The following is a 14,980-nucleotide window of genomic DNA, read 5'->3' as shown; positions in this document are numbered from 1 at the left end:
GATGAATTGCGAGCCGTGCGACACACAGAGGACACAGGAGACACGAGAAGACAGGGTGTCTTTCATGTGTGAGCAACGCCTACTGTATACGACTGCCATCAGCAACAAGTGAACATGGAGAACGGCATTCTCCGTCTGTTATTGTTTACGTCGCAGCATGAGTTGTATGAACATGCTCCAATGTTGCTCCATGTCTTCTTCTCTTTTTGATGCTTTGTGGAAGGCTGGAAGCTACCGCGCCACCTCGGAAAACAAGGAAGCGTTGATCAAATACAATACATTTTCAGTTATGTCTGTCATTGTCTATTTCTCGCTTCAAATGTTTTCAAAAACATTCTTGAGCAACATTTAGTCGTAAATGACATTTGTGTGTTTGTATGGCTGTCATTTGTCATGTTGGACAAAGAATAAAAGTGAAGGAGAGCAGCAAGTGCTCTGAGGCTTTGATTAGATAGACAGAGGTATAGAGCGGAGCGGTCATATTATACAGAAATAACACAATGCTGAATTTCAGCGATTGACCCATCAGAATCAAGCATTCAACCAAGCCGTGTAATAAAGAAATAGACCTATAGCACACTGTCTGTTATGAGTCTCTGTTCCTAAATGCACAAGTGGTTTAGTGTTGTTTCTCCTCCCTCTTCTTCATCAGTTTGATGCTGCCAGGAGGAGGAGCTGACCTTCAGACGTCAGAGCACGCCCGAGCAGCAAGGATCTTCTTTGCACTGGCTCTGAAGGTAATGATGGTTCCATGCTGTTGCTGTGCATGTGTAAATCATATTTTCCCTTATTTCTGCTGTGAACAAGCACTTGTCCATTTGGTGAATGGTTGGGTCTCAAAGTATGGTCTCCACCCGTTCCACATGCAAAGTGTCATGTGAAAAGAATCGTTGTGATTTGGTGCTATATAAATAATGAATAAAATTGACTTGACTTGATGGTTTTTACTTATAAATAAATATAAATATTAAATAACTAACTAATGAATTGAGAAACGATGTGCCACCCTGTCCCCTGTGTGGTCCTCAGGCCAACGATGCAGGGGATTACTTCCCCATCTGGGGGGTCTGTCTGGGTCACCAGCTGCTCTTTGTCCTCCTAACGGACCAGAACACCCGCGTCCTGACAGATACCTTGGCTGTGGCTCTGCCTCTCACATTCACAGAAGGTAATAATGATCATACAATTAGCCAGCGTTTCCCAAGCCCTAAAGGCCCGCCGCCCACGCATATACTCACCTTTTCGGTGGTTATAAAATCAGACCGCACCCGGTCCTAACTAGATTTCTTCCTCTTCGATGTCTTCCTTTTGACTGATACCTGTGCATTCAAACTGTAGACAGGCCCGCCTCAAAATTATTAGTGCAGCGCGCCTGGCAGCCGGCGACAACTACAGTTCTCAACAGGCCCGAAAATTAAGGCCCAGCCTTACCGGGCCCTCATCAAACTCTGTACACTCAAAACACTGCCCCCGCTGCCACCCTTAGATTTCCATATATGGAGCTGACCTGTTCTGACATTCCATAATTATGTTGATCTGACCTCATCAAACCCTGTACACTCAATATACTGCCCCCACTGCCACTCTTAGATCTCCATATATGGAGATGACCTGTTTTGACATTCCATATGTTGATCTGACCTCATCAAACCCTGTAACTCAAGACACACTCCATATATGGCCAGTACAGAATTCATTCCATATGTTCATCTGTCCCCGATGCCAAAGCGCCAGCCATCGTCCAGCAGTCTGCCGTCACCCAGGCGGATGCATGCACACAAGGGTGAGGTCACTTCTCGCCCTCAGGGCGTCTTACTGGTAACTTCTCTGAAACTACAAAGTGTGTGTGTGTGTGTGTGTGTGTGTGTGTGTGTGTGTGTGTGTGTGTGTGTGTGTGCGTGTGTGCGTGCGTGCGTGCGTGCGTGCGTGCGTGCGTGCGTGCGTGCGTGCGTGCGTGCGTGCGTGCGTGCGTGCCTGCCTGCCTGTGTGCGTGCGCATGTCTTCCAGAGGCCAAGTCCAGCCGTTTGTTCAGAGGGTTTCCCAGACATCTGATGCAGTCTCTGGCTGAGGAGAACATCGCCCCCCACTTCCACAAATTTAGTGTCTCAATGCAGGTACTTGATTGATTGATTGATTGATTGATTCATTGATTCATTGATTCATTGATTCATTGATTCATTGATTCATTGATTCATTGATTCATTGATTCATTGATTCATTGATTCATTCTAACCCCAAAAAGCCCAGGGCTTATTTCCAATGAGGTCCTGTGTATTCAAGTCAATTAAGACATTACAATTTTTTGTTACTTTGGAGATTTAGATAATTATTTCAAAACATACACTAACACCCTGGATCCACGAGCAGATGCGTTCACTTAAGAAAGAATGTTGCAGAACAGAAAGGGTTTGGAGAAGAAACAAACTCACTATTCTTAACACGTTTGCTGCCACCGTGTGGCTGCGGAGGGTAGGAAAGCCTTGCCAAGAGGAATTGGCCATATTCACTCACTTTCACATCCATTTTCCAGACCTCCATTTTAAGAAACGACTTATATTAGCAAACGTTAATATTTTGATCGCGATGCAATGAAAAATTATATCCGAACCTCCGATGGATGACCAAAATCGCTCGTAATTTCAGAGAAAACAGTGAAGGAAGATACTCTTGTAACAGAGTATATCTACATTGCATTATTGAATTACTTTTTAATTAAAGGTGGTCTACCCGTCTTTTTAAAATCTGAAATCTTACAGGGTTACGATTGGATCTTTTATACACTCACTAGACGATAATTTATGCCCGAGAATTGCTCCTAATCGAGTCGGGCACCCCCCGAGCCTCAAAAATGCCCGATTATCGGGTACTGTGAGGCCACCTTAAAGCTGCTATAAGCAATAATATGTCAAAATGAATTACCATTTTTTTCCTTTTTTTTATTCAGACAGCCAGCAATGGGTGAAACGCTCCCAAAAAAATGTAGTCTCTGTGACACACACAATGCAATCTGCATTCAAAGATTTTCCTATAGAAGCTTTGTTATTCGTTGATTTGCCTGTCTACTTCCTGATTGGTTAGTCATTTCGACCAGGTTTCTTTTTCGACCAAAGACAAAGCTTCTAGGAACTATTTCCATCACTGTTAAACACAGAAATGACTGTGATCCAACAGGAATACAACGATAACGTCAAGATCAAGACGTTCTTTAAGGTTTTGACCACCAACAGTGATGGCAACACAGACTTCATCTCTACCATGGAAGGTATGTAGCAGAGTGGCTCACAACCTCTGCCTTTGGTGTCGTGCCCGATTTATTTGATGGCATGATGGCGCCGTGGAGCAGCTGTTTGCAGTCTTAGTGATCACTTTAGGCACAGTACTGTAAGATGTACACTCACATATGACAGGCAAACGTTACTCACTTTCGGTAGTTTTAGAGATTATAGTTTTTAAGCAACTTAGTTTTTTTTTACATAGATTACTTGACACTAGACTGTAGCTGTTGTGTGGGCTTTTAAAGCATAATGAATTTCACATGCTTTTATTCGTAATTGGTATTGCTGACAATGAAGTTGAACCTTGAGATTGAGTGGCCCACAACCGCCATTTGCCTAAAACTGTAATCCTGGGCGCTACTCTCCCTCTGCCAACCTGCTGCCTGGGGAGAGCCATAGTTTATTATTAAAGTTATTAATATTAGGTATGTTATCCTGTCTCCCATGCAGCCTACTGTTACTTGTATGGTCATTATATTTTACTTTTATTTTGTCTCCTCTTTTAGCCTACAGGTATCCGTTCTACGGACTGCAGTGGCATCCGGAGAAGGCACCCTTTGAGTGGATTGACAAGCCTGGCATGGTTCACTCTGTCACTGCCATGACTATCTCCTTCTACTCTGCCATGTTCTTTGTGTCAGAAGGTGAGACGGGCATGGCTAGGAGTATGTGTGTTTTTTTATTGCAGACCAGATGACAGACAGATGATGATATTCACAGACAGTGCTGCACCTTAAAGTTCAGCATGTGCTCAGAAGCATTTAGGATCACTTGTGGTCAAGGTACAAAAGAAACAAGTCCTACTGTAGGTGGTGCAGCTCGAGTGAAATGTGAAATGTCAATACTTTTCACTGCTTTACATTTCAGTACATCTGAGAAGGTTTTGTGCCAGGGACCGAAGAGGAGATCATAGAAGGAGAAAAAACGAGCACTCTCAATACAAAAAATATATTTTTATATTACCGGGTGCACGGCTCACGAATAATCACTGTTAAAGAGAGAGACAGCCAGCACTTCAAAGTCCATTAATGGTACATTTATTGCATATTGTGCAGCACGGACAATCACAACACGTTTCGGCGTAAAGCGATTATACACGCTGAGGAAGGCTTTACGCCGAAACGCGTCTGTGTTGTGATTGTCCGTGCTGCACAATATGCAATAAATGTACCATTAATGGAATTTGGAGTGCTGGCTGTCTCTCTCTTTAACCGAAGAGGAGATTTCTCGCCCATTTCTACTTAAACTTCCACCAACCTCCATCTCTCTTCTCTCTCTCTCTCTCTCTCTCTCTCTCTCTCTCTCTCCCCCCCAGCCATGAAGAGTGATCACAAGTTCTCCAGTCCTCTGGAGGAAGACGAGGCTCTCATCTATAACTTCTCTCCTCTCTTCAGAGGACAAGGAAGCATCTTCATGGAAAAATACTACTTTGACTGACCTCCAATGTTCCAAAACCACAATAAAAAATTATCACTGTGTGTATGACAGTCAATTGTCAGTAAAATAATATCATGAACATGAGGTGAGAGTCCAAAGGGTAACCGGAAGGCTTGCCCCAAAACACATTATCGTTAGGCATAATTTTACTGAGGTTATAAGGTTAGGAATACGTTTAAGGTTAGGCATAGTTTTACTGAGGTTATAAGGTTAGGAATACGTTTAGGGTTAGGCATAGTTTTACTGAGGTTATAAGGTTAGGAATACGTTTAGGGTTAGGCATAGTTTTACTGAGGTTAATGTTCGGAATGAGTTTTTATAGGTTTAGGCATAGTTTAGTAGGGGTGACGTCAGGACTTTGGTACTCTTCAGGAAGTTCAGGTGCAGGAGGCCATATACAGATTCAAAGCGACAAATATGCTGTGACCTTTTGTATCTCTATCTGTATTTGTATCTGCCCGTGTGAACGCAGCATTAGACCCTGGTTTTGGTAGGACAATTGTCTAACAATTACTGCTGCCTGAAGCTGTAATGGTGTAAGGGTGTCCAAATGGGGGACTCCCGCTTAAAGGAGCACTGTCATGTAAACGTGGCCTTCCACACACAGTGCAGTAACACCTGGACCATTGGAGAGCCTTGTTTATTGGTCTCAAGGGTTAAAGGACCACGTCACCACTTTTCAACCTATAATTAATGTTCATGATAAAATTCCACACAGTCTTTGTCTCATGGGAGGGCTGTAGGTAGTTCAGAAACCCGTCCACCAGTGACATCATCAATGGGGAACCCAAGCTAATAGAAACGGCAGGCTTTCTATTCCTGAAAAGTTGCAAGTAGAAAAACATTGTAGTATTTTATCATGAACATTAGTGAGGACTAATTATATGAAGATAAGTTAAAGATTAGTTTTTCTTTTGTTGCTTTTCTGCCTTTATTGATAGTATCAAGTGAAGACTGACAGGAAAGAGAGAGAGAGAATATTTCTTGTAGGCGGAAACGACATATCTGCGGTTTAAACCAGTAGCTCCTGCAGTGTGTCTGTGGCTGGGCCAGGAAATAATTAGTCTAATTACATTAGAGGGTCCGTTAACTGATTATCCTTCCCAAATTACGTGTATGTGCTTCTCTGTAATGTATGTATGTGTCATGCGTGTGCGTGCAATGCCGTGCATGTATCCATATGGTTCCGGGAGTTGATGTACTCCAACTGCCTGTCATCTGAATGTATGTGTTGATGCGCGCGCGTGTGTGTGTGTGTGTGTGTGTGTGTGTGTGTGTGTGTGTGTGTGTGTGTGTGTGTGTGTGTGTGTGTGTGTGTGTGTGTGTGTGTGTGTGTGTGTGAGGGTGTGTGTGTGTGTGTGTGTGTGTGTGTGTGCGTGTGTGTGTGTGTGTGTGTGTGTGTGTGTGTGTGTGTGTGTGTGTGTGTGGCTGTGTGTGCTTGTCTCCCTGGACCCAAATAGGCTACATGTTTGTGTATTACTGTATATTCAGACACCACAGTGGTATGTTACGTATGACTATTCATGTACAATTATAAAAGGATAACACAAAATGCCCTAAGGACTTGTTTCCATTAAAGACATACATACCGGTACCTAAGTAAGTCTGTGTACTGAACTCGAGATACAGTGTACTTCATAAGTTACAGTCCAGCTTGCATTGTGCTTGATAGCGGGATGTTTCTCTGTAAGGCTAGCTTTGTACAGTACATTGTGAGGTCAACATTGCACATCATCATGCCACGTTCCTATGCCACGCAGCTTCATATCTTACTGTCTCGTTTCTATGATCCAGCACTATAAATATCCCCTGTCAGTCTAATAAACTTTGTGAATCTATGGTGTGATACTGCGTACTGTCACAGCCCCTCTAGTTGGTCTACTAGGGCCTGTGTGGTTTGTTAGGTAGGCCTAGGTGCTATTTAAACGAGGACCATCTCCAGATAAAACGGCAAAGTCCCGTTGCGTTCTCATTTTTATTTACTCTTTACACGAGAACGCACACGTTATGTCTACACCCACCACACATCCACTCACTTACACTACTGATCTACTGATTAACACACACCACCCTAGTACTGTAGTATTGTTTGTTTATATGGTAAATAAATATAGTTTTGTGCACTTTTAAACAGCTGTGTGTCTTCCTCCTTTGTTATGGCCCAAGAGCCAGGTCATAACAATACCAACAGAGGTACTTCAACTGGATCCTCACTCACCACCCAGGATACACACACTACCAGCCTGTTCAGAGCCAGACCGAGGGTCCATTTAGAGACCACAACACTAATATACAAGTCATCATCTACAGTACAGTTCTACACTATATCAACTAGCTTATTATGTACTGTAACTCATATGTACTGAAAACAATTAGGTGTTAAGCTTAGAAGACTTTTCTAGGACCAGTTACATATTGCAGACCGGTGCGGTGTTGAAGGAGTCACAGTTTTTGATGTCTGTTATTAGGGCATTTCAGATTTAGGTGGCATAACAGTTCGGTGGAGCTCCCTCTGGTGTTGTGCCTGTGCATGTCTCTCACATTATTGAACAGGCACATCCCTGATCAATTGAGTATCTTGAAGACCAGGCCCATTGCAAGTAGCTGTACTCCATACATGGGCAACTGGCGGCCCGGGGCCCTACCTTCACTTAATGTTGGAATACTGATATATCATTTATTTCAGCTGTTACAATTCCGACCATGCAAACATAACTGGCTTTATATTACTGCAGTCTAAATTTGTAGCTTAGTATTAAAATGTTATTGTCTTTTTTATGTCCAATATATTTAGTCATAAACTATAATTATATAGGCATTTGAAAGGCATTTGAAATTAAATAAAAAAAATACTTTTAAGGATTCCAATTCATATAGCAAAAAAAGAGTTTGGAGCTTAGATTGGCTATTTTTGCTACGACAGTAATATGCAAGGTGGCCCTCTGGACTGGAGTGAGTGTGGAACTGTGGCCCTCTGGAGTGAGTGTGGAACTGTGGCCCTCTGGAGTGAGTGTGGAACTGTGGCCCTCTGGAGTGAGTGTGGAACTGTGGCCCTCTGGAGTGAGTGTGGAACTGTGGCCCTCTGGAGTGAGTATGGAATATAGTGGCCCTCTCCATCTTCAAATTTTCCCACCCCTGGTACTCTGTCCTGACCTCTATAGCCTGAGCCATTCCACCCTATAGCATAAAGGGGCTTAGGTGAGGTGCGGTGAGGTGAGTTCTAGGTGTATGAGGCCAAGTAGTAATCCGAGCAGTTTGTTTTGAGAGGTCTGAAGCTTTGTTTTTAATGCCTTTGTGGTAGTACCATGACGTGCAGTCTAAATGATGGAGTGCTATAGTGTCTTCAGTGTATTCCTACTGACCTGCCTCACCAAAGTGAATGGAGCGACGACACCGATCCGGTACCACTGAGTGCACCCTCCTATAGAACAAACATGGGTATATTTTCTTTCTACGGCACGTTCTAAAAATCTCTCAGGGGACCAAAGGAGGAGCTAAACACAATACATACTATGTATTGTTGTTGCCTCACTGTATATGTATCTGTATATGTATCTTTTCCCTTTTTGCTTCCTATATGATGAATTCCTGTTCTGTTCTTTTACTATATAGTCTATTTGTATGTCTCTAAATGTTTTGATGAATTGAACAATGTGGACCCTGTTGTAAACAAGTGTAATGCTTAATTGGGTCGTCCACTCACAGTTAACAGTCTTTGTATTGAGTTTGTGCTTGAAATGTACTGTAATTCTGCAAACTGTTAATAAATATTTCAATCAATCAATCAAAAGTATATTTGTTGATGATATTGTATTTTGTGCTATGTTAATGAATTTAATATAGGACCACAATGGAAACAAGTCCCCAGGACTTTTTGTGTTATCCTTTTAGCTCAAATGTCATGACTGTACCTTGTTCTGTTACATTTATATCTAATAAATAAAGTAGTAAATCAATTAAAAACCAATGAGGAAATGCTGCCCAAAATCTTGTTCTTTGGTTGACTTTCCTGATTACCTTTGTTGCCATTTTTTCACTAGAAGGATAATCGTAGCTAATGCAATGTCATGTCAATATCAACCAGTATCAAATACAGTAGCAATAGCAATATCACAAGACAGGCCTGATGAGCATTCTGAGTCATCAAGTATCGCATGCATATTTTCAGTCAACTTGGTGCGACAGGTGCACCTGCATGTCAATTGCAATTCCAAATGTTTGTGTAAAACAAAAGGCAGACATGAAAACACATGAAAACCTACAACTGCCAGTGAAATATGAGTCATATCATCCAGCTGCCACTTAACAAAAGTGGGCCGGGCTCGAGGGGAGGAATACTAGATGTGACTGAGTAGAAGGAAGCAACAGGGAAGTCTTGTTTTAACTGAAGATGCTTAAAGGAGGCTGTATCACTCTGCCAGCGGCTGTCACAGAGGCAGAGTAAGGAGAGATTCTCAGGGAGAAGACTGTCATAATTGTGTGTGTCGGGGAGAGAGAGAGAGAGAGAGAGAACCTAACAGGAGAGACAGTAGAGCAGAAATGATCAGTATGGGTTCTTCTGCACTTGTTCTTCTCATTATGCTTTTCCAGATGGAAACTGGACAAGCCACTGCAGGAGCTACAGCTCCTGGTGATGTCATCATTGGTGGACTCTTTCCCATCCATGAAGCTGTGGAGAAAGTCGGCAGTAGTATGTATGAACCTGCTGTTCGGAGATGTGTCAGGTGCGTTCACTGTAGCCAGTATGATTGATAACCCACCCCCCTCACCCCTTCCCTTCGACCCCCCCTCCCTCACTCTCTCTCCAATTTCCTTTATGCCTGTGGTCATTTTCTGCACGTTTCCAATCTTGTGTCATTGTGTGCATTGTTGACATATGATACTGACAGCAGTACTTTGGCCCAACTCAAGCAGGTTCAACAAGGGACGGCTCACTGTGGCTCTGGCAATGATCAACGCAATAGAGACGATCAACAGATCCCCCAAGCTAACTGACATTGGTATCACTCTGGGATATCGAATACACGACTCCTGCCGTGATGTCAGCACAGCACTGAGGACTGTGGATGACTTCTCGCATCAGGGAGGACAAAACACGTCCTTTGGCGGCGTTGCAGCTGTTGTCGGGGCATCCTCTTCTGAAATGTCCATCTCCATTGCCAGGCAACTAACCCTCCACATGATCCCCCAAGTAGGTGGAAAGTAACTCGTAACTATACAATTCATATTAATAATATACAATTTTAAGATACAGTAGTTTTAGTTTTACTAGTTATAACCACCACTGGAGGTTTGTTGTTGTCTGTGTGGGGAAAGCTAACAGGTGGCATAATGAATGTGTAAATGTGTCTCAGATGTGCCTTTTCAAGGCTCCGTTCACACAGCTGATCGAGACACATTCCATATAGCCAGTCAACCAAAACATACTTTTTATTTGTGTTTTTTCTATTCATCATTAATACAAGACCTGTCATTCTGTGGACCTTATTGACCAAGTGAATAGAAAAAACACAAAAAAACACAAACACAAAAGAATACAAACACAAAAAAAAGCACAAACGGTGCCTGTCCTCATCTCCAGCCCACAGCCCCAGCCCACCTCAACACTGATATGCTGCAAAAGTGTTACATGCCCCAGGAGTGATCTCTCGATACAGATTACACAGATTACTCCGTTTTTAGTGCTGTTCTCTTTCTTCCTTCCTACCGTCTATTATTAAGACTAATGCAGGTGAATTGTTGTTCATAAAAGACTGACAAAGACTGACTTGATAAAGCATTGTACATCACAAAAGGTTGACCCCGTTTAAAGCCCCGTTTACCCGCTGAGAGCTGTTCATGAGGTGGACAGCCTCTGCCCCCGCCGGCGGGGGATTGGGGCTCAAGAGGTTTTAAATTAATGAAAACATAACTTCAGCTATAAGATATATAAATATATATATATATAAATATATAAATCTTCTGCCTTTCTGCAGATCAGCTATTCCTCCACGGCTGTTATTCTGAGTGACAAGAACCGCTTTCCTGCCTTCATGAGGACTGTCCCTAATGACAACCATCAGACGGCTGCCATGGTCAAGCTGCTGAGTGACAGTGGCTGGAACTGGGTGGGAATGGTCACCACAGATGGAGACTATGGCCGATCGGCCTTGGACAGCTTTGTCACCCAGGCTTCAGAGAAGGGGATCTGCGTGGCCTTTAAAGAGATCCTCCCTGGCTCTTTGAACATTCCGGAGTCCCAGTCTGCAATATATCGAGCTGCCACGACCATCCACAAGCACCCAAAGGTGCAGGTCATAGTGTCATTTGTCCACCCTACTCACATGGCGAGCCTGTACACAGCGTTGATTGCGTTGCCAAGAACAGGCCTAAAGTCACAGTCTATAAAGAGGATATGGGTGGCTAGTGACAGCTGGTCCTCTTCGAGCTCTGTATTTGACAACGTGACACTGGAGGACATAGGACACATTGTGGGTTTTACCTTCAAGAGTGGAAACCTGTCGTCACTCAATCGCTATCTAACAAGGCTGGAGTCTGACGACGAGGACCACGTGGGAAACAACTATTTTCTGCAGGAGTTTTATGCACAGATGAATGTCAGTGGAGGAGCACCTGGGATGAAGTCCAAGGCCTTTGAGATGTTAAGAGGCAATACCATCGCAGGCACTGTCTTCAGCGTCGAGATGGCTGTGAATGCCATCGCTCAAGCTGTGGCTCATGTCTGTGCCTCCAGCTCCAAGGACTGCAAAATCCCAGGCTCACTGAAACCCCAAGAGGTACTACAATATTTTGCTTAAAACATTTTGTGCATGTGTGCGCATGCGTATGTGTGTGTGTGTGTGTGTGTGTGTGTGTGTGTGTGTGTGTGTGTGTGTGTGTGTGTGTGTGTGTGTGTGTGTGTGTGTGTGTGTGTGTGTGTGTGTGTCTGTGTGTGCGTACGTGCGTGCGTGTGCATGTGCGTATGTGTGTGTATGTGTATGTATGTTTGAATTGTTTGTGTGTGCACGTGCGTGTGTGTTTGTGCACAAACCATTGAATCATCTGCATGCATGTTGTAGGTCCTGAAAGCTCTAAGGTCCCTCCAGTTTGAGCAAGAGGAAAGAAAATACAAGTTTGATGTCAACGGAGACATTAGCCTAGGCTACGATGTCATCATGTGGAGGTCGGGGAGCGGGAACGTGTGTGTGCACAACGTTGTGGCTGAGTACCACCCAGTCAACAGCAGCTTCTCCTACACCAGCCAGAGCAACAGACGACAACTGATGGACTTGAGGGTAGGCCATCAAACCTTGACACAGACATAAATACTCTTCTGTGATACTGTGATTCTCAACCATAGGATCCCAAGTTTGACATGCATATTAGGCCATAGGTGGCCTGCCATTTGATAACATTTCCTCGTGTTAACTTAATCCGTAAGGGTCCATTTGGGCCCCTTAGGGTCCCCAGACCCTATATTGAAAATACAGCGTTGGCCCGGGCCGGCCTAGCGGTCCGGGCACCTAGGCTGGTAATCCGTAAGTCCCGTTCCCGATGACCTTTGCTGCGTGTCTTCCCCCCATCTCTCTCCCCGTTTCCTGTCAAGCTACTGTATCAATAAAGGCTAAAAGCCCCAAAACATATCTTAAAAAAAGAAGAAATACAATGTTGTAGAACCCGATAAGCTAATGCGTAATTCATGCTCCATCGCTACAATCTGGAAATAGACGATCTACAAGCTCACTCGTCAGACATTAGTAACAGCATAAGCATGCTTATAACAGGTTATGGTGTGTAATTCGTATAGTAGGTAGCGGATGATAGGGGAAACCCCACTCACAATGAATCACACAAGTACACACTCCTTAGAAGAAAACAAAAGGTTTTGTTTACTCAAAATAATGCTTGAAATGTCAGGGGGGAATGTGGAACAGGAGACACAGTTAAAAAGAAACAATGGCTCATATTCCTTTTTTTCTGGCTTCTGAACAAGGCGTCGTTTTATTTTTCTTTGATGCAAGAAAGATGTATTTGGCGCTGCACTGCGGCGACATGGACATAAGGGCTACGCTTGCATGCTTAAAATTTCTTCCTCTGGAGACAAATAATAAAGAACCTTGAACCTTGAAGCTAATCCAGAATCTCCCGGGGACTCCCGGTCCCATCATCCAAAGCAAAGTACATATGATACTCCCTGTGAAGATTTAGCTAGAACTTTATCAGAACAACAATACCAACATCAGTTAACTCGATCCTCTCACCCGAGATTGGCACTTATTTATTAGACGATTCAGATTCTATTGACAGAATTAACAAACAATTTGAAATATTTTGGAACACAAATAAGAACTCAGACAGCGCTGACATAGGCCTACTATGGGATAATGATATGAATGAAACTGGACCCAGAATCGAACATTATTCAGGCTTGTCAGACACAACCAACTATTTGAGAATAGATATATATATATTAATGTAAAAAGAAGATGAAAACGTTTACGGCACTCTTGTAGAAAAGTACTTTTTTACCAGAGTGCCTTAAGTGTCATTCTTTTTGCATTAATTCTGTCACCAAGGTGTAACCTACCAAAGAGCACCTTATTGTACTCCGGCCAAACAGATGCGCTCCTTCCATGTGTTTTTTGTTATAGGAAACATTTGCATGGTGCGTTGAATAAAGTGCCCATGTGTGTGCGTGTCATCCTCAGCGTGTGGTGTCTAAATGCTCGGATAGCTGTCTACCTGGAGAGTTCAAGAAAACAGCAGAGGGGCCATACACATGTTGCTACGAGTGCATCAACTGCACAGAGAACCACTATTCTGATCGCACAGGCAAGTCATGACTGACTACACAAACACACATTTGAATTATTTTATTTGGATCTGCACAAGAGGCGCAATACAATAGATCCAAACACTGATCAGAACAAGGTTACATGATTATATGGTCCAACCAAATACAACTGCTGCACATGGGGGGGGGGGGAATAAATAAATAAAGATAGCACAATGATTCCTTTATGCCACCTAAGGATAAATAAAACATCGCCTTCTCCAGATAGACAGACTGCCCATAATAGCTGAGACAGAACAGTACACACACGCGCGCGCACACACGCACACGCACACGCGCACACACACTACACATCTAATTGTTTCTCATTGTGCCCTGCCTTCTCCAACCAGACAGTGACCAGTGTCTGAGCTGTGACTCTGAGACAGAGTGGTCCACCCTGGGGAGCAGCAGTTGCAACGCCAAGACTTTGGAATACTTCTGCTGGAGCGATGGCTTTGCCGTGGTCCTGCTGACGTTCTCCGCCCTGGGCATCCTCTTGGTCATGGTGATGGGGGCTCTCTTCCTGCATCGGCGGCACACTCCCGTGGTGAAGGCTGCCGGGGGAGCCCTCTGCCAGGCCATCCTGTTCTCCCTGGTGGGCAGCTTCGTCAGTGCCGTGCTCTTCGTGGGTCAGCCCAACGCCCTGCGATGCAAGGCCCGGCAGGTTCTCTTCGGTCTCAGCTTCACGCTGTGCGTCTCCTGCATCCTGGTCAAGTCCCTGAAGATCCTGCTGGCCTTCCAGTTCAACCCCGGGCTGCAGCATCTCCTGCGGAGGCTCTACCAGCCTTACGTCATCGTTGCCGGCTGCATGGCCGTGCAGGTGGCCATCTGCGCGTGCTGGTTGTTTCTCAAAAGCCCATTTTACAACGTCGTCATTTATCCAAAAACGCAACTAGCAGAGTGTCACGAGGGCTCGTATGTGGCGTTCGGGGCGATGCTGGGCTACATAGCTGTCCTGGCGCTCGTGTGCTTCATCTGTGCCTTCAAAGGTCGCAAGCTGCCCGAGAAGTACAACGAGGCCAAGTTCATTACCTTTGGCATGCTGCTGTACCTCATCTCCTGGATGATCTTTGTTCCTGTCCATGTCACCACGTCAGGAATATACCTCCCCGCCGTGGAGATGGTCGTCATTCTCATCTCCAACTATGGCATCCTGGCCTGTCATTTCCTCCCAAAGTGCTACGTGATCCTTTTCAAGAAGAGTCAAAACACCAGCAGTGCTTTCAGGAAGAACTTGTTTGAGTTTTCTTGTAAAGACAGTAAGGCAGCCTCTGTCTCTGATATTTCTCTGTCGGGGGAAAAACACACCAGTCAGCCCTATATCGTCAGCGCTCCGTCGCAAATTCTGCCCTACAGAACCACAGAAGTGACTAATCACACAGACTGCTGTAGTGGATACAGGACATCAGCCACCAATCAAAGAAACCGTCTCCGGAGATGCACCAGCATATGA

At 44.2% G+C, this 14,980-nt stretch overlaps 1 protein-coding gene across 1 annotated transcript; it reads left to right on the top strand.

The window, feature by feature from the left end:
• Positions 1-9,290: 9,290 nt before the first annotated feature.
• gprc6a (G protein-coupled receptor, class C, group 6, member A) lies at positions 9,291-14,980 on the top strand (the record flags this gene model as incomplete). Its single annotated transcript, XM_083762011.1, has 6 exons — positions 9,291-9,436; positions 9,627-9,903; positions 10,688-11,488; positions 11,771-11,986; positions 13,400-13,527; positions 13,882-14,980. 6 exons carry the CDS (start codon positions 9,291-9,293, stop codon positions 14,978-14,980), a joined length of 2,667 nt encoding a protein of 888 aa, XP_083618137.1.

This window comes from Protomyctophum parallelum (assembly GCF_964188405.1).
Source record: "Protomyctophum parallelum genome assembly, chromosome: 3".
Classification (NCBI taxonomy): domain Eukaryota; kingdom Metazoa; phylum Chordata; class Actinopteri; order Myctophiformes; family Myctophidae; genus Protomyctophum; species Protomyctophum parallelum.
This window is presented reverse-complemented; position numbering and strand designations above follow the sequence as displayed.